The following is a 24,022-nucleotide window of genomic DNA, read 5'->3' as shown; positions in this document are numbered from 1 at the left end:
TTAGCTAATAAAAATGTTTTTCAACCGTTCAGAAGCTCACGATAGAGCCGAACGCTTTTCCTTATCAAATTATCGTTAAAGTTATTAGTAAAAACGCTGTAGAAAATTTAGTAAGTTAGATTACGAGTCCAGTAAAATATTTGATATTGTATGGATCTAGACGAAATTACCTATTTTAAAATAACATTTTTTGGTGAAATTTCTTTTTAACGAGATCGTTATCAAACTTACTCTAATAGAATACGGCCAAAGGTAAAATAACTCTGCATAAAATTATCAGAGTTGGAAAGTGTCGAAAACGTCCAAATTAGTGGGAATGAATAGTTAACATTTCTGAGGTATACAAGAATATTTTATTCGTCGAAAGTAACAAATATACAATTCTTTCAAATGAATAAAGTCTGGCTTGAAATCATATCGTACAATCCTTTCGTTTTGCATGGTCGTTTCGAAATAATTTGACGTGTGTTTGACACGAATTTTATTTGTGGCTTCTTGTGTTACGGCAGTGATTTCATTTGCTTTGTAATATTGTCAGTGTACATATGAATGTATATGTCTATGTGTATGTCTGCGTGGCGTATGCACAAAGTAGTCTTGACCAGCGCTTGAAAAAAAAACATTCAGGCATATTGGTAATAAAGTATATCAATAATTTTGGCACTTTTTAAAAAAAATAATCATCACTCGTGCTCTCTGTATGTCAAACAGTTTCCCCATTTGAAATTAGGTTACGTAAAAATTTCCATCGCTATAATACAAGCAAAAGTTAATAAGTTTATAAAAATTCTTGTAAAGAGAATGTTTCTTGGAAACTATTAGGCCTTGTAAGAGACATATCTTTAAAGATGAGTTCGATGCAATATTGTCAAAAAATCACCAATAGGAGGAGAGACTCCATATAGGAACATTTAATATAATAATAAAAGTTTGAATAAAATTTAGCTTCGATGTAAAGTAATTCGATGGAGAGGTATTGAAGGCGATAAATATCTTGATTAAAATTGGTATAAAATTTCTTAATTAACGGGAGAAGCTGTTTGGTATACTTCCGTGTAACAGATCGATAAAATATCGGGCAGCAATAAACGCGGCCTTCTCCTTGCTTGGTGTCGAGTATCTATATATAATATATTTATAATATATAAACATCCATCTAAATGGATATATTCATCTCTATCTGCGCGCGTGGTTAAGTATATATACTTAGTACGTATATGTACACATATGTATATAATCATCTAAATGCAGTCTCTATAGTTACCGTCACGCCGCTAGTCGCGCGACCAAGTATATCCTTCCTCCACGGGTCGACCTTTTCGTTTATTTACAAATTATCGACGGGATCGTCGTGCTTTTAAGGCAATGTTTCGATGAGTCGATAGACTTTTATCACTAGCACTCGTATTTTTCACTGGTTGATCCCATCTTGTCCTTTACAGCAACGTTATGGAGCACAGTTTCCAACAAACTTCACTCGGGCTTTGAATTTTCCAGCGTAAACTCACTCTCTTTCTCTTTAAACACATGCACACACAGACTCGCTCTCTCTCTCTCTCTCTCTCTCTCTCTCTCTCTCTCTCTCGTTCATTCATTCTCCTTCTCTCTTGTTCAAAGCCACGGACCGAGCTGGGCTTCGAGGATTGTGGCCGCGTCGGTTCTTCCCATGACCCTGAGATGGTTCAGAAGGTCCGTCACCGCCGTTGGTTCCCGGTGCCTAGCTTCCCACAGGTCCAGAATGTGCTCGGTTGGACTGGCCTTTGTGGCAAAATAGTTGATATACCTGAGGCAGCAGCAACAGCAGAAGCAGCGTCCAAAACAGCAACAAGAACAACAACAAAAAACCAATTATAGCACAAGAGATATTAAACGCGAGGTATCTTATTTTACTTTGGACAATCAAATGTGCCTTGGATATTAATGATTAATGATATAGATGCAAAGGGATGATTCGATAAGTCATCGTGTAATTATGAAATTTATTCAAAGGGGAAAAGATTTATTCCGTTGTAATTGTCCAGTTAATAAAGGATAATTAAAGTCCACGGTACCATCTGGCACTCTGGCGAGTCGACTAGGAGAAACCATGCATGAATAAAGCATAGATCATAAGGGAGATACAGGGAGAAAGGGAGAAAATTACGAACCTGTCAACCTGAAGCCTCTGCGCGAGCATTCTCCAGTCGTTGCCGAGAGCATTTGGAGGATCGAGGCATTGGCACAGCTGTTTCCTGAGGGACCTGGTGAACCGGAAAGGTCTCAGCGTGGTCGAGTCAGTAGTGGCGTTATTGGCATGCCCACTGCTGACAACTGTCACTTCCCTCAAGGGTCTAGTGACGCTTCCCGACGAGATCAGCTGCTTGACTCCATCGTACACGATCCTGAAGACCTGCCTCGTGTCAGAATTGCCCTGAGACACTTGGAGCTTGTAGCTCCTGGTGGTCGTAGGACCGAACGCGGTATCCAAGCCGAAGGTTACGTGTTTCGCGTTCTCTTGACAGTTCCAGATATCCCTGAAGGACACCTCTTGGCGTTCCGTGGGTGACTTGCTCTGCCACTCGTTGCCAACTTCCTCGAGACTAACGCACAAGGACTCGCCGTTGTCCTGGTACATCAAGGTACGTGGTTTGTCCAATAGGTAACCCCTGATCTGGGCCTCTCGATCGACGATGGCCTTCATCGCAGCTTTCGTGTCCTCGACGGCGTATACCCTGACGCAGCACTGACCAGCTTGGCTGGCGAACAGTGCCAATCGAAGTCTCTTGGTCGCTATCGAGCTTTCCGTGCTCTCACCGGCCAATACGTAGCCTCTCAGTTGCTCGGTCACGATGAACGCCTCGGCGTGGTCCAGCTGAGTGAATAACGGTGTATTTATCGTCTCGTTGCCCAATGTCAAGACTCTCGTCCAGCTGACCATCTGGTGGTCCTTCAGCAGCGACGTCGACGAGCTTGGCTCATCAACGTTCAGATTGTCCGTCGCCCAGACGCTCAATTCCCACGTGGCAGGGTGCAATATCGCGCAATGCTCGAATTGCAGGATCACCGGTTTGTTGAAGGTCGCCGAGGATGGGCCACAGGTCACCACCGCCGACAGCTGCGTCACACCGTCGGGTAGCCGAGGTCTGTAACGATCCTCGTTCAGGACAGCCAGAAAGAGCTCGTTCCTCAAGGATTTGGGCACTGCTCCTTCCGGTACCGACATGGAGATTCCGGAATCGGGTAGCACGAGAAGAGCACCCCTGGTATTCACAGCAGCCCTCGCAACGTTGCCAGCTTCCAGCTTTGGTAGTCGAACGCTCTCGGAGGCAACGTTGTAGGTCGAATCCGATGACGGATAGGAACTAGTGACGCTGTTCTCGCTGTCCGAGTGGATCTGCTTGTCGCTGCAGGATTCTTGGGTCGACGTGCTGGGTGTGGGTGACATCGGGGATGGCTGGGGGACTATCGATAGGTGGGGCACGTCGTAATGGTGCTCCGATAATGACCTCGACATCGACAACTTCGGGTCGAAAGGATACTCGTAACAAGCCGGCACGCTCGTCGCCGTCAGGTCCGGCTGAAGACTCAGCTTCTTGTCCTGATCCGGGTAGAATTCCGGCTGGAATTCTTTAATTTCACTCGTGTATTTTACGCATCCATACTTATTGATATTATTATTGATACATTTTACTCTTTCCATTATTCCCAATTATTTATTTCACATTTTGTCTGTAAAATATACCTATATGTACGACAAGATTTAAACGCGCTTACCATTACGAGCCATCGAGTACAAGGAATGATCGCGTCCTTTTCGCTTCAAGAGCCTCGCGAGGAAAAAGACCAGCCCACTAATCACCAAGCAAGCCACGGTTAGGCCAACGTATAATGCCACGTCCATCTGACGATTTGCTGAAATCCAGAAGTAAGAAACAATTGAGTGAAATCATTTTTGCTCTTCGCTTTAGCTAGAATTATCTCAAATGGTAGAGAACGTAGCAGGAAACGCGCATAATGGGAGTGTTAAGTAAACCGTTTTGAACTTTCACGAGCTCTCGTAACTCGTTTCCGGATTCCATCGAGCGTAAGATTTTCAAGAGGCACACGAGCATCTTTTTACAACAATAAAGCTGCTTTTACAATCGACAGCTTCCTAGCCGGTAAAAGCATCGGGAGCTGTACGGTGTATCATTATCTTTCATGAATATTTTCGAGCTTTTATTTACTTCATTTATTCTCACTAGCGGCTCTATTCTCGGCAAAGTGGCGACGAGTAGCTTTTAAACGTGTCGCTAAATATTACGGAAGTGTTTTTAAGGTTCCTCTCCGTTTACTCGTAACTGCCGTTTCCTCCTTCGGTTTCCTTAGAAGTATCGCTTTATCGTTTTACTCTCCGTTATTTCCTACGGCACTATAAAGATTCCCATCGTTATTATCGCGCCCATTAGCACTGGCAATAAAACACAACAAGATTTCTTAAAGTCAATTTCCGAAAACTCCTATATACCAGCAGGATATTTATAAATGTTTGAGTAAAGTACGTCTATGATACGGTCTATAGCGATTATTTGATTTTCAGGCATTCTCTTATCTTCGCTATGACTATATAGTTACAAGATATGATTGATTATTTCACCACATTTACTTTTTATCGGACCCTTCGCGATTGATCGTTAATCGGTTAACCGTTCTCTCTGTGTGCAGCGATCGACAGATGTTTTCAAGGTTGTATCAGTTGAAATCCTTGCTGCTTGCGCTTTGACGTATAATTTTGACGATTTTCGTGATTGAAAAGGAAAACGTGGTAGCTTCTTTGACAAGCAACACTCGTGACGAAGCCGTGGTCGCGTTCTAGCATTGGAGTCGTTAAAATTTTTCGAACCACCCCCGATTATTCGTGAGCTTCCAATTTTAGAATGTCAAACGCCACGCGAGGCTGTAACCTCGCTACGTGACTCTCCGATACCAAGTCTTTCATCCGTGTTCGTGTGAGGCGACGCATACTCGCCGAAGGGGGCACACGCAGGACGGCACGAGACACGTGCGCGGAACATCAATACAAACACGGGGAAAGATCGGGAGACGCCAATAGACGCCGTGTGACGCCAGGATTTTCGAAAAACCGATAGTTCAGCGATCTCCTACAGCTCGCAGCCAGTAGAAAAAAAGGAAGTGCGTGCTTGCTTCGGTCTGCCCTTAAAAGGAAACCACCCTTAATGCCGTCTCTTGGCAGAAATGCGGTAAAAATATTTTGTTAGGATCCTGGAAAAATTATATTAGTCTGCGCGTGACGTTTTAGTACCCATTAATCCTTATTAATGTCTTCCGACCGAAGCAAGAATTCTCCGTCGAACAGAAGTTTTAGCGTTAACCAGAAAATTATACCTTTTTATACGACATATATAGATATACTTCGCACTATGCGTGTACCGCGCATTACATTAAACCATGCGGTTAATCAATATAAGGCTGATAAAATATTTCTACCGCAGTGACTCGAGTGCACGGGGAAATTCAATTCAAACAAGGGAAAATCTCGAGATTAGTTTGCGTTAAATGTCTGGCCGAGGCATCGGAGTCTCTTTGTTCCGCAGATGGAGGATATTTTTTTGCAAATCCAGCAGCACAAAGGAAAGGTGGAAGTTGGAGCATATGGATTGTGGAAGGGAAGCGGAATGACGATGTTGTTTGCAGTGAAATTTTTTCGCGCGGCTTGGAGGGGTATGACTATTTACATTTAATTATACGACCGGTTAATTATTGACGCATTTTGCCAGGGCACCAGGCTGATCATCGGCCTGCAAACAACGCTTAACAATGGCAGACCCCGCAGGAAAACGGACCCTCGAATTTCCATCGAGCCGCATGAAAGTTGCACGCGATGGGGCTACCTTTAATATCGAAGAAAATTATGTAATCGTCCACCCCTAGCCCTCCCCCCATCGTACCGCCGCCATGCAACGGGGAGAAAATTGATCGCGCATGCAAATAAAGTGCCATTATCCTTGCCGGTATGGGATGCTGGAGACAAACCCTCTGAATTCCGAAGTGGCTTCGATTTTCCCTGAAAGCGCCTATAAAATATAGACGAGCAGCAGCGCAGAAACGAAAGCACGATTTACCAACGCCCCATGCGATCTCTCCCGCTTAAATTATTTCAAACTGCCCCCGTCTCAGCCCGAATGTTCGAGATCCAATCTCGTCAACTGCGAATTACACGAATCACATTGTCTCTTATCAGACTTTAATCCCTGCCAGACGCTTCTATAATTCAGAATTCTGCAATCCATCGGATCAAGAAGATCCATTAGGATTTTTATAGCTCCTAACGTAAATAAGATTCGTTTTCTTTTGGCTCGACTGGACGATCGACGACCACGTTTGTCCGGATCGTTGAAAGTTTTCAGAACATTTTTATCGTGCTAGACGCGCGCGCTGGGGTTGCAGAACGGGGTGGGTGCGAGTCGGGAGGATAGAAAAGCTGAGCAAGGAAGAATTTATCGAAGAATGTCGTATGACGGGTTATAAGGACATTATCTTCGCGCTCGAACGCCTGCAGAGACGCCCCCAGCGGGTGACTTCACTCTGATTTTTTCACTCGCCCATGTCCGCCAATCCGGAACGAATCGCAGGATCGTCTCGTGTAATCGCCATCTTATCTAATCAAGAAACTGTTCTCGAGATGGCAAATAAACGCGAGACGCGATAAAGGGACATGTTCGGTTGGCAAAACCGAGACAGCCAATAATATAAGGAGGAAACGATGAATTCGACATACTGTTAGTCTCATTTTTATTCCGTTTTTCCTCACCTTCCTCGGTCAGATGAGCCCCGCCTATCTTCGCGTGACCAACTGAAAAAGAGAAAGAATTCTTAGAATGTAGTAGCAGCTATATAGACCCGCAACTTGTGAAATTGGACCATTTTTTCTCGCAGGAGGATTGAAAGCATTGGAGTTTAAGGGCAGGATATATGGAGATGGATATGTTGATTGTTGGAAGCTTCTAGGAGTGTGTGTGTTTTCTCCCATTAATGAAATGCGCGCGAGAGAAGGATTTTAGCTGACGTAACGCGCGGAGCACGAGAGAATGTATATAAGGGATTGAAGGCGTTGTTGAGTAGTTTGGAAGACGAAGGAAACCGCTGAGGAGAAAGTGAAGATGGAAAAGCTTACCGTTGCACATGCCGCCTGTACAATTTGCCACGCTGGTGTCCCTGCCTGCGCAAGGTCTTCCACCATGACTGGGAGTTGGTTCGTCGCAAGATCTTCTTCTCGTGTGCGTGCAGTCACTCCCACACACCGACCAGGCGGACCATCTGGACCATCCACCGTCGACCACTGAAAAAAGACAAATAGAAAAATTATTGTCTCGCGAGACTCGCTCTTTCTCCTATTCCGCTTCCAATAATTTTCCCTGCGCGTTTAATAAGGTAGAAGAAAAATTCCACTGCCCATATTGCTAGATTTTTCACCCATCGCTGTGGTGGAGGGCAGAAGAAGTCGCCACTCATCGTGGAAAAAATGGTAGGTTTTGAGCTCTCGGACCGAACGAACGACGGACCAAAATTGGTGATACTTGCTAAAGCTAAATGAGAAGTGACGAGACAGAAAGTGGTGTCAGCTCGTGTTCTTTCATTAGTGACGAAATGAAAAATGGTATTTTATTGTTAGAGTTGTGCAGTGTACGACCGACCAGTGGACAGAACGGTTGGTTTTAATTATTGATTGAGAGAATGGCACCGTTGACTGTGTACGATGTAAGCCTAGAATTAAGCCTAGCTAAGAGTGGTCTGTAGAGCCTGCAGTTCGGAGCTTGTTAGGCCGTCTTCGCGCAATGGTCTGATTACGGTTATTGCCGTTTAATTTGTACAAACTGCCCCATGGTGACATTTAGCTTGGACAATTAACTTATTACGTCGTTTGGAGTTTATTGGACGAGACTAAAACTCTTGGGATGCTCGTTCTAATCGATCGCCCCGTTCATCGGTACTCCCTTAATGACCGCGCTAAAAGCACGTTTGTTTCGCTTTGCATAAACCAGTAATTATCACGCGTAATTTTGCTCATTAGCGGGCATTCATCTTTATTTATAGGAAACTCTCGCGCGACCACTTCGGAACAAGCGCTTAATAAATCAGCCAACTCTTTTTTTTATCTCTCTCCTTCATTTTCTCTCTTCCCTTACTCTCCTCGCGGTCCAAACTTCTATTTTAAACTTGAAAACTTACCCAGGGTGTTTGTGAATTCTTCCATGGCGCCCGCTGGTATCCGAGCAAGCGTGAGAAGAAGAGAAAAACACATAATGTACATCGATGCATATACGGCTGGACGATTCGACGGGGGAATTAAGAGTGCGTGACGAGAAACAATGGAAAGTTGAAAGTGAGAATTGTGACAAAACTATGCAAATTGATAAGCAAATTTTATTATTATAAGCTAATAGGCTGAAGAATCTCTTTGAAAATTTAATTTCACTCGACTTTTGATGCGATTTTCGCCAAGTGTATACCTATAATAATGATGCTGTAGGTGAATCGATTTTCGAGAAAGTGCACAGTTTAAAATAACTTTGATGTAAATGATAGGTTTTTGTGAATTATATTAGGGGCTTACAGGTTTTCTCATCGTTGGCATCGACATTTTCCGTTAAGCATTACATGCCGGATGCGTTTTCTTCGTATCTGCGTAGAAAGCGCCGCAGGTGTTACGAAGACGATGTAAACTTTTCGAAAGGTGAATCGACTGGGAGTATAGAAGGGCTTTGACACGCGAGAGATACGGGCTGAGGGAAATATCGTAAATCAAGCCTCCTCTCTTTGCCATTGGTAATATCGACTCGACTCAACTCGCGGTAGAAACCTGCTTCTCAGATACACGTGGAATAAAAATAATTCGAAATAAATGGAACCGAGAGAACGACACAAAAATAACATGAATGGGACATAAAGTTGGCTTATCCCGAATAAAAACTTGCGGTTTTCTTCCTCGGCTCTATACTCATATCGACCAAAAACATTTATTTATTGCTCACCATCAACATCGTTTATCCTCATCGCGTAATCGTAACTAATGATATTAGCTATCGAATAAATACCTTCTGTCATACAACAAAATAAGAGTAACTATATACATATACGAGTGAAATAAATGTTGTAGCTTTAAAGCTTTGAAAGCTTTAAAATTTATTCTACAACTTTTTGGCTGAACGATATTGTCCGAGGAAAGTTAGTTTGTTGGAAAATTGGATTAAACGTGAATAGGTAGAAGTTTTAGGGTACTACGAGAGGATTAATTTGGGCAAAATTGCTCACCTGGGCAGTCATTACAGTCGGTTTTCTGTACGGCTGGACCAAGACAAGGCTGCCCACCGTTCATGGGAGCTGGATTGGTACACGTTCTGGTTCTCTTCTGTCCGCCTTTGGCACAGCGCGTATGACATTCCGACCATGTCGACCACGAGGACCAGCCACCATTCACTGAAAGACCATCGATAAGAATCTCGCGTGAGTTATGACTCTCCCTGATACTTCCACGAAAATCATTATTGCAATATTGCCCGGAATCTCTTGCCAATTGGAACAGAAAATTGAATTTAATCTATAATCTACCATCAAATCTCTAGCTTTCTTTCAGACATACCGAACGAAGGGGCAATTACATACACACGTACAAAAATATGTATATATATACATGGGAACCCGTTTCCTGGAATTCTGCCTTCCATTTTGATACCTTGACTTGGAATTAACGCAAGTTCTAATAATTTCAATGCTTTCCTATTTCGTATCAGCCGCATATAATTAATATACAAATTTTATTACTTCGACGCTTTCCTGCTTTTCTTCAAATCTCCTCGTTTAGATTTTTCAAGAAATATTTAAAGTAACTACGCGCGTGTGTTGAATCTAGTTTGTGCCGCGTGTGTTATCGATTCAATATTTTCCCCATTTAAAGAGAAAGAGAGGCTATAGATAATCGACAGGAACAATTTCTTTAACAAAAATTAAGATTTTTCCGCAAGTTGGGTTAACATAGTAAACCAGTTGTGTGGAGGTTTGTTTTGATGCAACATTTAGAGTTTCGGGCAAGTTTCAAGGACAATGTTGTCAGGGTGTTTACCGTGGACTGTTAAGCTGACAGGATCACTGAGGCGTTTCGCTGCGATGTTCTCCGCCACGCAAGTGTAATTTGCTTGATGGCTGAGCTTGGCTTGGCCTACCAGGAGATGTCCGTCGCTTGAAACCAACAGAGAATCCGTATCTGTGTCCAAAGGTACATTATTCCTCAGCCAATACACTCGTGGCGGTGGAACCCCCTGGGGAGGCAGACATCTCAATTCCGTACTTTGGCCAGCCTCCACGGACACAGCGTACGGCGGTGACTCGAATTGTTTTCGCAAATCTGTTCACAAAAAAAAAAAGAAAAGAAATGATAAAAACATTAATAGAACAAAATCAACGAGACTGGAGAAGAGTATTAACGAAGGTCTCGTATGTAGCAAATAAACTTAGGAACGAAAGTCAAATATTACCAAGAGTAGAATGACATTAGTTCTCTCGACATTTTGCGTAATTATCTTGGTTCTTCTGACAGCGAGGTCATTATTTAATTCCGCTGCTTAGTGCGAGACAATGCAATGAACACAAGCTACGGACTTTCTAAGAGAATCAATTTAGGAAGGCACCACTTGTCCAATTATGGCGTTGCGCAATGCCACCATAAGGACGAGATATTCTATTCAAATAGCCATAGTCTCCAATTACAGGACTCGGCGCTTCTTGGAAGTGTTCATTAAAATCACCATACAATTACCAGTAATTATCAGACACAAAGAGGAATAATTTAGTATAATTATTGACTCGAACATTTCTTTTTAATTATAGCTTGCACGTCGATAGTTGGACAGATTCCACATCTTTATATATGTTTTTACGACAGAATCAATTTTTATTGGAGCTACGAGCGAAGGACAGGGTGGTGGTGAGGGGAGGGGGTGTCGAAGGGAGAAGGTTATATTTGTTAAACGATACAAGGCGATAAGTATATACTCACAGGCCACTTCGATGGTGGCAGGTTGGCTCTTAATTTCCCCGGAGCCGGACCAAGCTATGCATTGGCACTTGAACTTCTCTGCACCAAAGTACTCCTCGATGGAATCCCTGGTGACGTTCAATTCGCAATCGACGATTCTCGTGCCGGTGTGAGGATCCACAAAGTCCTGCTGCTGGGACTCTTCGGCCCTTACGTTGTTGCAGCGGAAATAAATTTGGAGGGCGTGAGCCGCTTTGCAGTGGAGCGTTGCCGGTTTATTCTTCACCACGAAGGAATCCACGGGCTCCGTTAGGAACACTGGCAAATGGCCGCCATTTTCCGAAATGAGCTCGGTGTCGCTAGCTATGGTGGCCGAAGGCACGTCGTCTTCCTCCAGCAGATAGGACTCTTCGTCTTCCGCTGCATCCTCTCCTTCTGCAAACAAATCACCCAGAGCTTGTACTTTAACGCTGCAATTTCCTTCCCAGCTCAAGCGAGATTGCCAAAACCGCGCAATAATTATACCACGTACTATTAAACCATATATACATATATATATATATATACGACCAGCGTTATCGCAATGATAAGCGGGGTGGTCTTATTCGTACTGGTATTTCGAGGTCAGCAAAAAAAAAAAAAAAAAAACAAATATATTAATATCATGCGCAGATTATATTCGCGATGGCTGGTCATTGAGAAAACAATGCACGAGGATAAACTTGTACGACGCCATTTCTTTCTCAACTTATAAGCGAGGTTACCAAAACCACGTTATAATTATAGGTACTGCGGGTACTATTAAACTTCATATATGCAAGCACCACTTTCACCATGATAAACGGGTAGTCTTATACCGATACTAGCTATTTCAAAGTCAGCAAAAAATGTCACGCATATGTTGCATTCCAAGTGCTAGATCGAGGAAGTATTGTACGAGGATTAAACTGATCGATGCCATTTCTTTCCCGACTCAAGGGAGATTGTCAAAACCGTGTAATAATTAAAGTTACCACGTTCTATTAAACTATAGTATATATACGCGTGCACCGCTACACAGCCATGATAAACGGGGCGGTCTATTGCCGATGCTTGTATTTCAAGGTCAACAAAAAAATAATATCACGCACAGATGACATTCGAGGGGTTAGGCGAGGAAACATCGCACGGGGATAAAGGTTGTCGGCTGGTTAGCTGACAGAAAATACATCGGTCCTTGCGCACCGGTGCAAACCGTAAATCCGAAAATTCATTACCGCGATTGTTCCGACATAGAATCCAGCCGCGAATCGCTGGCATTAATGGGGCTGCGCGTGAGGATTTACAGGGGGTACAGCATTGTCGACACGCGAATAGAACTTTCTCGATCCCGACGAGCCTAGCTAACCACATACTATATATTATAGTATGTTATATATATATATATATGTATATGTGCGTGCATACGTATAGCTAGTACAGAAATGCAAACTCGCGAATACACAGAGACGCGTAAATAACGTTAATAACATTCCATCAAATTGATAACCGAGTTTCGAAACAGCACGGATCAGGAGCACCCGTGTGTTTTGCATTTTAATCATCGGTCCGCTGTCTATATCTATACCGGCTTATTTGTTTGTGACAGGCTAATTTCAATGATCAGATTGGCCAGGATTTATGATAAAGCCAGATAATAATTATACCATCGCAGTTCTGACAACCATTATCTTCTTGGAATTTCAACGAAGAGACACAATAGCCGTAGCTCCGGAAGCAACGGTACTGCGATACCATTAAATATTAGATCATGCGGAATTATCAATTTATTTTCTAAACCAACCACTGTTCTGATGGAATATTTTGGTTCCCGATGCTGAGAGGTAGGATTTTAACAAAGTGTGAAATAGCATTCTGGGTCTACATTGACCGAGCCATTGATTGGACCGAGAGATAGGATTGTATAAAATTAGTAGTGGCACGTTTAACGAAGGATATTACCGAAGCGTGTATTTCCACCCCAGACCACACACGACGCCTCTTAATTAACAAAGTAGCCTGCACGAGGTGGCTCTCGACTTGAAACAGCAGGTGCGTATAAGAAATGTAGGCGTGAGGGAAGAAAAGAGGTGGAAGATTTCGAAAGGAACGAGCAGGAATGGAAAAAGAGTGCAAAGAACCATATTAAAGCATCAGGTTCGAAGAGCAAGCGAGATGAGAAATATGGAAGACGAAGAGGACATTGAAAGGATGGGATAATCGGGAATTGCTGCAGTAGTCGAGAGGAAATTCGAAGAGAACGGAGTAATAATAATGCCTGTACATTTGATCTGGTGAGATGCTTGCGCGGATATCTCGTTCGAAGACTATCGTGGTCAGAATGGGCGTCCTTGAAGGATAATTCGGATCACCCCGTTGAATTCTCTGCACATACATATATACATGAGTGGAAAATTAGACCGTAAAATTTGGCGATCCCACTTGCATTATATATGTAACGCTTATAGCCGTACCGGCCAAGAATAGCAATGGGATTTTCGCTGGATTTCATGTTTATTTTACGCTTACCGACTCCAGGTGCAACCCGAAGGCCATGAATGGACATGGCTCTACTGGAGTCAGGTGGGATTAGCGCTTGCCAAGATTCAGCGGGAATGGAAAGGCCCACTTCCGGCTCTGGAGAGTGTTTGCTTGCTCGCAAAGAGGCGCCAGCTTTCGGCCATTGTATTTGGGCCCTTCAACCTTTCTGACCTTACAACCTAAATAATACCAGAGCCACTTCAGCCTCACCGAAAGCCTCGCTTTTCTCCATTGTCACTGTAAACGGACTCTTATTTATCGATTCTTCGTTACAACTCTCTTCGCTTTTTAACCCTTTCCCTCTCAGTCCCTTCAAATTTCTAACAACAATGCCACCTTCAGTTTTCTCCGTAACAATTGAGAATATTACGATTTAACGGAAGTTGTAGAATAGAAATATCCATAGAATGGTTTGTAAATAGCGGCGATTCCATGCGATGAAGAGTGTTCGTATGCACGAGTGAAGGAGGAGGTGGCAAGTTCTCGATGCCCCGAAGCTCGCGCGTGACATTCGGTTCTAAATAATGCCGGAACCACTTGAACCCTTTTGTGACCTTCGAGCCTAAATAACGCCAGGACGAGTTTAACAGGACACTTTGTTATCCCATCAGGCCGTTAACGAGGAACGTGTTTCTTATCGATCTCTATAAGGGTCAAAGAACCATCATGGATGAAATCATCAAAGGCCCAATCGGTCCAGTTTTGACTAGCATTAAGATCCAATCCGATTGTGCTCACGACTTTATCGATCATCGCCATCCAACTCGAAAGTAAACGTCATTCAATGGTCGAATAGAAATTTTCTACTCGTGTCTATATTCGCTTTTCGACTCGGCAATCTAGGAAAACTTTCTCTCGGCACTTTGTTGGAAATTGACAAGCTTGTTATCTCTGGTGTATATCCATTGATATATATATGTATAACGATCGAATTACGTGTACAGGGTGCATTTTAGATTGGCGAGACGGGCTGGGATGATGGCCGAGGGTGGTTTCTGAGAAAGTAAGAAAAAATGGCCGCGTGGAAAGGGGAAGAATGGGTTTTCCCGGTGTAATTATGAAAGACAGACAGAGGGCGATGATACGCGTTACGCGAGTCGATTGCGGCCTCGGCCACGTTCAAGCGTGTAATTAAGCGAATAACAGAATCAGATAGGAATCCTCGCGTGCGCCCCCCGTGGCTGGTCCGCTCGCTGGTGGCCATCGATACTCGCACTGGCCCCCGCTGAAAACGTCACGCCGATTTACTCCCCAGATACGCCTTTATGATTCAACCGTTCTGGGCTTCGCGAAATAAAAAAACCACCTACTACCACGAAACCCATTAATTTCGATAAATATCCCACGTCCGTTTTATTCAACGTTTACTAGCAGATTCTACTCATTACCATTCATTCTCCTCCGCAATCCCACATTATCTGCCTGCTCTATCGATTTAATCATTTTCGCTCGTCGTATCAATTGAAATAATTTCCACGCTCGTCCATATTACGTTAATTGGAGAATGATTTCCACGATCTATGTAAGATGCATTTTTAATAATGTCTATTTAACGAAGCGTGAAGCTTTATGATAAATAATGAAATGGTGAATGAATATTCATGAGACTCGTGTAAATTTGATGGATAGATTTGAATATTAAATATCAGAGAAACTAGGAAACGTTGCATAAGGCAAATGGGAGTAAAAATGCGAGGAGTGGCGCGGGGTGGGAAGAGGGTAAGCTGTATATGGGTGAAAAAGGGAAGGAAACCTGTCTTTATCTGGCGTCGTAGTCTCTCATTCGAGTCGAACCCGACCAAGTTGCACTCAGCCCAGCGACGAAAGGTCGGGTCAGCTTTAATTATCGTAAATCAAACGAGCGGCCGCCGCGCTGCGGCCGGCCTGGCGTGCAATCACGATTATTGTTCAAATCGCGTGGATCCCTAACAAAGAGCTTCGCTTTATCTACAAAAGAAACCTACCCTTTTTTTTATCCAGTAGGCTACCACCTTTTATTACGCTATACGCAAAAGTCTTAGCTCCCCCTCCTCCGAGCACTCCTCTAACAAATTAGCATTGCTTATTTATTTATATATATTGAACTAGAGCAACAGCGATTGCTGATAAAAATAGTCGGCTATAGTAAAAGAATCATACGATGGATTCGTGAATATTGAGTTTTTAAAATATATGAAGAAGGAAAGTGATTGGTTGATGAATTTGTTTGTAGAGCCACCGTTTGAGGAATCTTATTCGCGTTGAACAAAGCAAGTAATTGCTTGACCAAGGCAACTCGACTCTGTATCTTTGCCCGGGGCGAATTTCTATCCTCCCCCCATAATGCGTGCCTACGTGATCGAAGCTCGCTGGATGGTAATCGCGATTTACTTACGATACTTAAGCAAAGTACGCAAACTGTTCGCTCTCTCTCTCTCTCTCTCTCACCCGTTTGTACATATATATACACAGGAAATCTCACTGGGTTCTCACGACTTTGTTATATACCCAGTCGAGCTTTGCTAATAGGAAATACTCGATTTTTATCTTAAATCCTTGATTTTTTGCCGCATTGTCCAATGAAACGCTCCATTTAATTAACAAACCGTTCCGCGACTACTAATTAATCAGCCTATTCTTATGTATACGTAAACTAAAATATCAATCAGAGAATATCGATCGTTTGCTTTGTTAAAAAGGGTCAACGTTTTAATTAAACAATCGATTGAGCGATAGTCTTGATGGAAAAACTGTGATTAAAACTCGCGAGTTTCTAGCGTAGCGATGAAATGGCATTTAAGCGACTATACCTAATATATCTAATACGTACAACGAAATCGACTTGGATCGTATTAGTAAATGGAGTATGCAATAATGAGTAGGGTTTTATTATTGGCAATTGACTGAAAGCTCGGGGGGAGGGGGGAAGAGATGGATTATAAAGGGAGGAGGTAAAAAGGATTCGGTGTGCGAGGAAAAGGGAGGAAATATTTGACGCGAGGGCATATCTTGCTCTATTGTGACGAAAGAAAAGGATGACTCGCGTATGTTTCGTTAATGATTGGAGCTCGAAGGGGGAAACTGATGCAGACCGTTGCTAGCTTTTTGCTGATATATTTCAGCGATGGATGAGTGTCGAGTATATATATATAGGTAGTGGTATTACACTGTGTGTGTATATATATATAGTACATAGGAAAGGCATGGGCTACGAATGAGAGGGAGGCTCCGAGTTATGGGAGGTCGAGTAGGTTGGGGCGTGAGCGGGACTGGGAGAGGAAAAGGAAAAGAAGCCTGGCAGACGGAGTGAGTTTACAGAAAAAAAGATACGTCAGGCATATAGTATATAAGCTACAGTGAGAGGGATTTTAGAGTGAAAGAGCGAGAGAGAGAGAGAGAGAGAGAGAGATGGTTATCGACTAGAGAGGGAGAAGGAATACACGGGTAATTATACGGAGAGTCAGGCTCGCTGATTAGTCGTCCGCACGACCGACCGGTTACGTTACACCAGCCGTTTTCGATGATGGATTACACTCCCTGGAGCTACTTTTGAACGACCTCCTGGAGCACTGGTCCCTTCACTCCCGCGGGACTTTACCTCGCGCACGGATAACTAATTATCGTCCTCATTGTCCTCGTCGCCAGTGACGAATGGCATTTCATCCAGCTCTCCGCCAAGTCTCGTGCCACTTCGATACAGATCTTCGGCTTCCGTTCCTATATACCTGTGTGTATATATATATATATATATATACGTCTACTATGTATACATATCCATGCAGCATTCGCTATGTACATATAGCATCTCTGGAATCACACTAGCAACGGACTAACGGTGAATGCCAGACTCGATCATACGTTTTAGATGAGAGTGGTCGCCACTCCTGGACAATGCTAGATGGCCTGGATCGAAATACTGGACGGGCAAGCTTCGTCGGATATAGAGAGCGTGCATTGAAATTGCGCGCAACAACATTTTCAGCGACTAATTTTTCCCTCGAACTCGACTAAATTTTCCTACCGGAAAATTTTCCCTCGCGCGGATCCCTCGACGAACGCACAGCGCACTGCTGGCTAATGGAAAAAAATGCATTTGCAGAATTTTCGTCAGGTACGCGTTATACGTATATGTATATATGCGACGGTATACGGGATGAGACTCATAATGCTGACGCTGGCCGTAAATAATTGCAAGGACGATTTATCGCGACGCGATGCCGCGTCATAATTTCGCAGAGCCGACTGGCCGCATCGGGAAAAAATATTAGCCGCGTTAATAATTAACGCCGTCACCGGAGAGCAAAAGAGCAAAGTGAGAAGAAGAGAGTCAGAGCGGTCTTTCTCACGTTTCGGCCGCAGTTGCCGTCGCCGTTCAATTTTTCAGGGACGCTCATATCTCTCCGACGCGTCTTGCACGTTTCACAACGGACGTGCCTCTCTGCCCCGGACCTGATTAATGGATCGACTCACTGACATTTTTGTAAAGATAATACTCGAAATGCCCCTGCAAAGCGACGATGCTTTCTCGGTGCGAGTGCATCATCGCGTTTTCTCTTCCAAATCTATTTCTCTCTCTTAGCCTCGTCTCTTAACGAAATAACCGGTTGCTATATACATATATATATATATATATAGAAAAAGCGAACAATTGTGAATATATAGCAGATGATTATCGAGCAGATAGTACAGTATTGAGATTTAAAAAAGAATAAAAGTCTGAAAAGACCAAGTCGAAGAGGTTTTGACTCACCTTCGGCCGATGTGAAGGGCTGGACGACCCCTGGCAGCAGGACACAGAACAACAAAAACAACGAGCACGACTTCGGCCTCATCGCGTATGTATCACCGTCGGGTCATTCGTTCATCTTACGATCTCCTCGAAGCGTCGAGCTATCGATATTAAGGATCGAAGCACGTTTTTACACTAGCCACTGCACACCTAACTGGATCCACTTCGATCTTTCACCTGAAATCAAACAAAGAAATAAAACTATTAATATTATACAATTTCATTGGTCAAATGAAAATAAAAAATCAAGAGACTTTGTAATCATTAGTGAAGAAGTTAAGGATTGATATAGAAAATCCGAGAGACGGATCAGAATCGCAAAGCGCCTCGTTATGATGCGTATCTGATTAGTCGACTTTGATTAGGTTAGGGGATTAAGTATCTTGGCTGGATAGCGAATTATCCCGCTGAATTTTGCATTCCAGTTTTACCAGAGCTACTACTGCGAAAGGAGGGTAAGCTTTCATCTGGATCGCGTTAAATTATTAAGACCGTCTCGACTATGAGGGAGAATTACAACAGAACTGATAAAACAGGAGTCTCTGAGAATCCTGGGAGCTTTCCTCCTTCGCGAAGGCAAGCAGGCGGCCAGGCTGGCAGGCGCCGAAGAAATTTCGCGTGCGGAAAAGTGTCTGGAATATTTAGATGGCAAGGGTTGCCCCGCCACGTCGTAAATGGCACTCTCCGCCCTGCTTAAAGCGTCTCTTACGTTTTCCTGCAGCAAGAAAGCCGTATCGGCGGACTTACGTGCAGTATGGCATTACCGTTCCGCGAAAAGGGCCGTTTTCCTCGTATCGATTCACGGACTAGCTGGAAAAAAAGCAGCGTGAAAGAAGGGGGAAAAGCCAGTCTTCGGTAAACTCGACCAACGTAAATATGGATGAAAGAGAGCTTTCCTTGCTTTATTGCACGATGCTTTATTGCTAATTATTGCCTCCCCCCCCCCCTACTACCACCTCTGTAAACCCTTACACCGCACCATCCACTAATCCCCTCCACCGTTTTTCTTTTTTCCTCAATCAAAACTTTCCTGGAACAAAAACCTGTTTGCATTATCCGATACGCTTTATAATATTCGAAAGTTATCGCGGCGTGGCATCTTATTCGTCATTAGCATACTGAATTCGTTATCTCTTCCTTGCCCGTCCCTACAATTTTTCCCGCATCTTAAATAACTTTGCTTTCTAATTTTCTTAGGGATCCAGGGAAAACGATGAATTATTCGACAACGATACCGGAATATTAATCGAATAATAATATCGAAATAAGTAATATCGATATTCCTCGATAGTCGTCCGCAGGAAGCAATAGTACTTTCGTACGGAAGAACGATCGGGATCGGTATGACCTCGAACGTTTCTATACAGATGAGTCGATATAGTTGGAGGAGGGAGGAGGTCGGGTGAATAGCGAGAATTTCGTTTCCTGCAGAGGAACATGACGGAAGACCGATAACGAAGTTAACAATTATCCAAGATAATTTTATATCGGCGAAGAATGAAATGAAATTCGAGCGATCGACTAATTGGACACGGATCTCTCGCGAAGATTATCGTTGAATCGACGGAAGGATTTCTAGCAATGTGGGCGAGGGGGGAGGAGAGCTTGGGCTGTGATCGATATTGTATCCCAAGCGAAATAGCGGAGAGTATACGTCGAGACGCAATCCCGGTGAATGGGATTCAAGTGCTGGACGAAAGTGCTCTCGAGAGATTCATGACGCGGAATAATCCGACGAAGACCCGTGGAACGCGTAATACGCGTGCATATCGACGGGGCCCCTATACACAGATTTCCCATCGACAGCGGGCTCTAATCCTGCAGGACGAGGACTCAATTTATAAACGCGCCCGGTATTACCCACTCAAAGGCTTAAAACACTCGACATCGACCGCCGCCATTGTGCTGCCTCCGTTGACACATGGCATTTCACACTGCAGTTACTACGAATGCTGCTTCTAGGATAGATCCAGCCTAGCGTTGTCTGCTTGGATGCTCGCCTGCTTCGCGCCAAGGATCAAGTTGCAACCGGCACGATGGACTGGTCTGGTGGATAGTTCTAGTCTGCAGAGAGAGGGAGACCGCAGCTCTCTCAGGAGCCGTATAGCAAGTAAACAAAGACAGACCGAAAAAAACATGCAACTATACGAAAACTTGAAAAGGAAGACTCGGGAATAGACGCGAGCATGAGGTCCCACACAACTGTACCCAGGCAGGATCTTTATCTCTCGCATGGCCCAACAGGCAAACTATGAATAGGATAAGAATGAGGCGATATTAAGCAACGAGGGAAGCAAGAATAGAGACTTTGCTTCAACACGAGATTCTAATCTTTCAACCACAAACGAATATCATCGCCTTTGCCGGTAAACCGCGGCTTATCCTAAAAAGAGGAATCAACGCAGTCGAGCGAAATCACTCGAATCAAAAACTTTTCCGGCGCGTCAGTGTAGAGCGGGTAAAGTTCTCCCCCCCCCCCCCCTCCCCCCAATTTTAACAGCAGCTGACAGGGGCCCCACAAAGCGCGGGCAGCGGCCAACGAGGGAAAAATGCAAGTAAGTTTCGTTAGGAAAAAGAGTCCCACCGGGCTGGTTTTACGTGGAAGTAGCTTGTAAGTCGCTTAACACAATGCTGCCGTTGTTCGATGACCCATTTTTCCTTGTAAACAAGGTAAGCGCTGCCTCCTACCCACCACCTCCGGCCATTTACATAACTTCCAGCGGAACTCGAGATTAAAAGCGAGCCGCGTGCCCGAGGACAATGAAAAACAATGAAGCGCCAGCCAGCAAACTTTTTAAGCAGAATGCCTGGCCAGATTAATATGGAAGAAAGGATTTTGTTGTCGTGAAAAAATTAGCGGAGTATCGTACAATGTTTCATGGAAGAGATTTGACAGTTTAGCATTCTATATAGCAAAGCTATAATAACGAAGAGAGTTTTTGTCCAGATATATGTATGTAGAAAGCCGATAGAGCCGAGTACACACAGATACATCGTAGGTATGTGGTGGTTTACATAATTGCGAAACGAAGGATGGAGGAGATTTTTGCCTTTGGCGGATGATGCGAAGAGGGAAAAGATTAAAAGAGATGAGGTTGGTTTAAGCTCGGAACATAGGGCGGGTATCGCGTAACAACAGGTAGGGAGTCATCATCCCGCGGGTTCCCTGAAGGATTCAGCTACCGGTTTCATCAGGCATGGAGAACCAGCCAGTATATCCTCGGATTTCGAGAGAGGGTCAGGTATATGTATTCAAGATTCTACCGACCATAGGAATTCTCTATTCATTCTTCTTCATTGGATACAACACGCTATTTATTCAAATTTGGAAAGCCTCTCTTTTGACCAGCGTGCACTTCCATCGGATAACGAGTGCTGAGAAAGCATCTTACGTCCTGGTTTTTCTTTCTATGCTCCATCGACTTTTTTTTCAACTTCCAACCGACCTTCCTCTATCGACTTGTCAGCACGCGGCTTGGAGAAAAATACCGCTTGAATAATGTCCGAACGTTCTACTTCCCCCTCCCATTTTCTAGCCTCTTTTCGAGCTTCTTATATTGGATGAATTCGTAGTATATACGCGGAGAGAGATGCCCCAATTCTATTTCTTAGTTGGTTTGGTCGAGGAAAAATAAAAATTGCAGAAATGAGTCGGTTAGACTCGAATTCATAATTAAAAAGCGAGGCTTTTTATTTGACATCGAGGGAGAATCGCGTGAGGTTAATAAAAGGAGGAGGAAACCGCACAGGTTACAAGTTACACCGCAGGTACCTACGCCTCTGGGGACAGCTATCTCTTCTTCGGCTCGCTTCATTCTATTTCCATCTTGGTCCTTCCAGTCTCTACGTAATCCGAGAAGATTACCCAGCGAAATAAACATGTCAACCTCCCTACAGCGGGGTCGATGTGGGCTCGCTGTCTTTATAGACCGCGAATCCCCTCTCCCTCCTCTTCCTCACCTTGAAGACCCTTCCAGCACGAAGATTTTTGCTGATAAACCTCTTTTTATTCAGCCGAAATCGCTTTTTCACGAAAATATACCACACGAGCAGAATTTAAGCAGTATCAGTGTCAAGTTTTTTCATCAAAATATTCTTATACAGTCGATTCAAAAACTTTTCAGAGTTTAATAAGTATACTATGCATGCCCTATACATATACTTAAGAGCGGTCGCTTTAAAATACATTTTTAAGGAAAGTTTGAAGAGCGAAGAGAATAATAAGATATGAAGAAACGGAAGGATAGATTTCATTGAAAACGTGAGAAATTTTGCTAAACAATGCTCTCGGGAGCAATGAGATATCGATCGAATTGTTTGTTGTCGGGGAGCTTAGAAATAAAATTCTAAGGTATAGGGAAGATCGTTTTTAATTTTTCATTTCCGCACGGTTCTCGCTGACTTTTCCGTTCAAAGAAAACCTGCTCCCCTTGGTAAGAAGACCTATAAATAAAGCAAGAGATGGCTATATAGAGAATTTCACATCTAACACGGAAACAATCACTGTCATATGTTTTCCGGTCGGCCGCCCCGCGAGAATGGTGAGCACAAAAGCCTCGGAGAAGGCGATGAAACGATCAAAGGGTCCCTGGAAAGGTGCATTTCAGTTTTCCCCGAACCAAAGACCTTCGCAGGTCCCGTAGCTTCCTTGTCGTTAAAAATGGTTCGCGAATTTCGATACGCGGTATTGAAAAATCCTTTGATCCCATATCGGCCTTTACCTCCTAAAAACACTTCAACCTCCTTCAACCTTTATCTATATACAATTTCATGCTTTGTATAAATTTGCTAGATTTATATTGATGGAATGTGGTGTTGCAGAATTATAGTTTAGCGTGATGAAAGGTTTCGAAAAGTTATCGAGATAGGATGACGAGGATTCTCTCCTGACAAAGATACTGGAGATTCGCGATTTTTCGTAGGATAGAAAAATCCTTTCATCCCCATCGGTTCGTAAAGTTGTCGTACATGGACCTCCGGGGCGCCATTACTTTAGCGATTCCAGCTTCTATTCCACGTAGGTGATCGCCCAGTTCGAAAATATCATCGTGGGAAGAGATACCACCACCACAATCTCACACCAAATGTTCATCCCCCCTATACCTACCATTGCTGCTGTCCCTGGCTCGCTTTGATCCCAAAAGTCGTGATTTCCGTTTTATTTCTACGATAAAATACTCCCTTCCTAATTTGTCGCTCTGCCTAGTCTAGAATATTAATAACTTGTGTGCAAAAGGTGCAACAAGTCTCTGTTTCCCTTCAACGTGCTTGACATAAAGACGTCTCTGACTTTGTTTTTTACTTTTCCTCTCTCTCTCTCTCTCTCTCTTCCTCGTCTTTTTTGCCAGAAACTCAAACGTATTTCCCATTTCGAGGCAGTTTCTGCCAGCGAGCTAGGCCGCTGGCTTGATTAACGCGAAATGATAACCGTGAAGATGTCAAATTCGCTTTTTGGTCATGAAAGATATTGCATATTTGGAGAACGGATAGGTAGCCCAGAATAATCTCTCCGCGTACAATACCAATATTCTCTCGAGCAAAATTATTACAGCAGCCTCATCACTATTTGTAGCAGAGCAGAAAGTTATGGTCTTGGCATTTTCTCAAGAAGATTCACGCGAGAAGGGAGACACTGATAAATCGCTAGAAAAGGATCGATGAAATTTTTGAGAATAAACAATACA

The 24,022-nt window shown here is 43.6% G+C and overlaps 1 protein-coding gene across 2 annotated transcripts in view; it reads right to left on the bottom strand.

The window, feature by feature from the left end:
• Positions 1 to 346: 346 nt before the first annotated feature.
• Positions 347 to 24,022, bottom strand: part of LOC136775327 (netrin receptor UNC5C-like) — a 31,294-nt gene continuing 7,618 nt past the window's right edge. Inside the window, exons 3-12 of one of the 2 annotated variants that reach the window (XM_066730005.1) lie at positions 18,300 to 18,515; positions 11,033 to 11,446; positions 10,100 to 10,381; positions 9,292 to 9,456; positions 8,209 to 8,241; positions 7,154 to 7,318; positions 6,791 to 6,832; positions 3,754 to 3,891; positions 2,148 to 3,606; positions 347 to 1,783 (exon numbers count right to left, since the gene is read on the bottom strand). In XM_066730005.1, the coding sequence (XP_066586102.1) occupies positions 1,612 to 1,783; positions 2,148 to 3,606; positions 3,754 to 3,891; positions 6,791 to 6,832; positions 7,154 to 7,318; positions 8,209 to 8,241; positions 9,292 to 9,456; positions 10,100 to 10,381; positions 11,033 to 11,446; positions 18,300 to 18,381 (2,952 nt within the window). In that variant the 5' untranslated portion in view covers positions 18,382 to 18,515 and the 3' untranslated portion in view covers positions 347 to 1,611. The remainder of the gene's footprint in view (positions 1,784 to 2,147; positions 3,607 to 3,753; positions 3,892 to 6,790; positions 6,833 to 7,153; positions 7,319 to 8,208; positions 8,242 to 9,291; positions 9,457 to 10,099; positions 10,382 to 11,032; positions 11,447 to 18,299; positions 18,516 to 24,022) is intronic. The other variant, XM_066730006.1, reaches the window with a different exon arrangement.

The sequence above is a fragment of the Prorops nasuta genome, unplaced genomic scaffold, assembly GCF_024137725.1.
Source record: "Prorops nasuta isolate Cenicafe-Biocafe unplaced genomic scaffold, Cenicafe_Pnas_1.2 PNAS00008, whole genome shotgun sequence".
In the NCBI taxonomy this organism is placed as follows: domain Eukaryota; kingdom Metazoa; phylum Arthropoda; class Insecta; order Hymenoptera; family Bethylidae; genus Prorops; species Prorops nasuta.
Note: the sequence above shows the minus strand (reverse complement) of the source record. Positions and strands in the feature narration are given on the sequence as shown.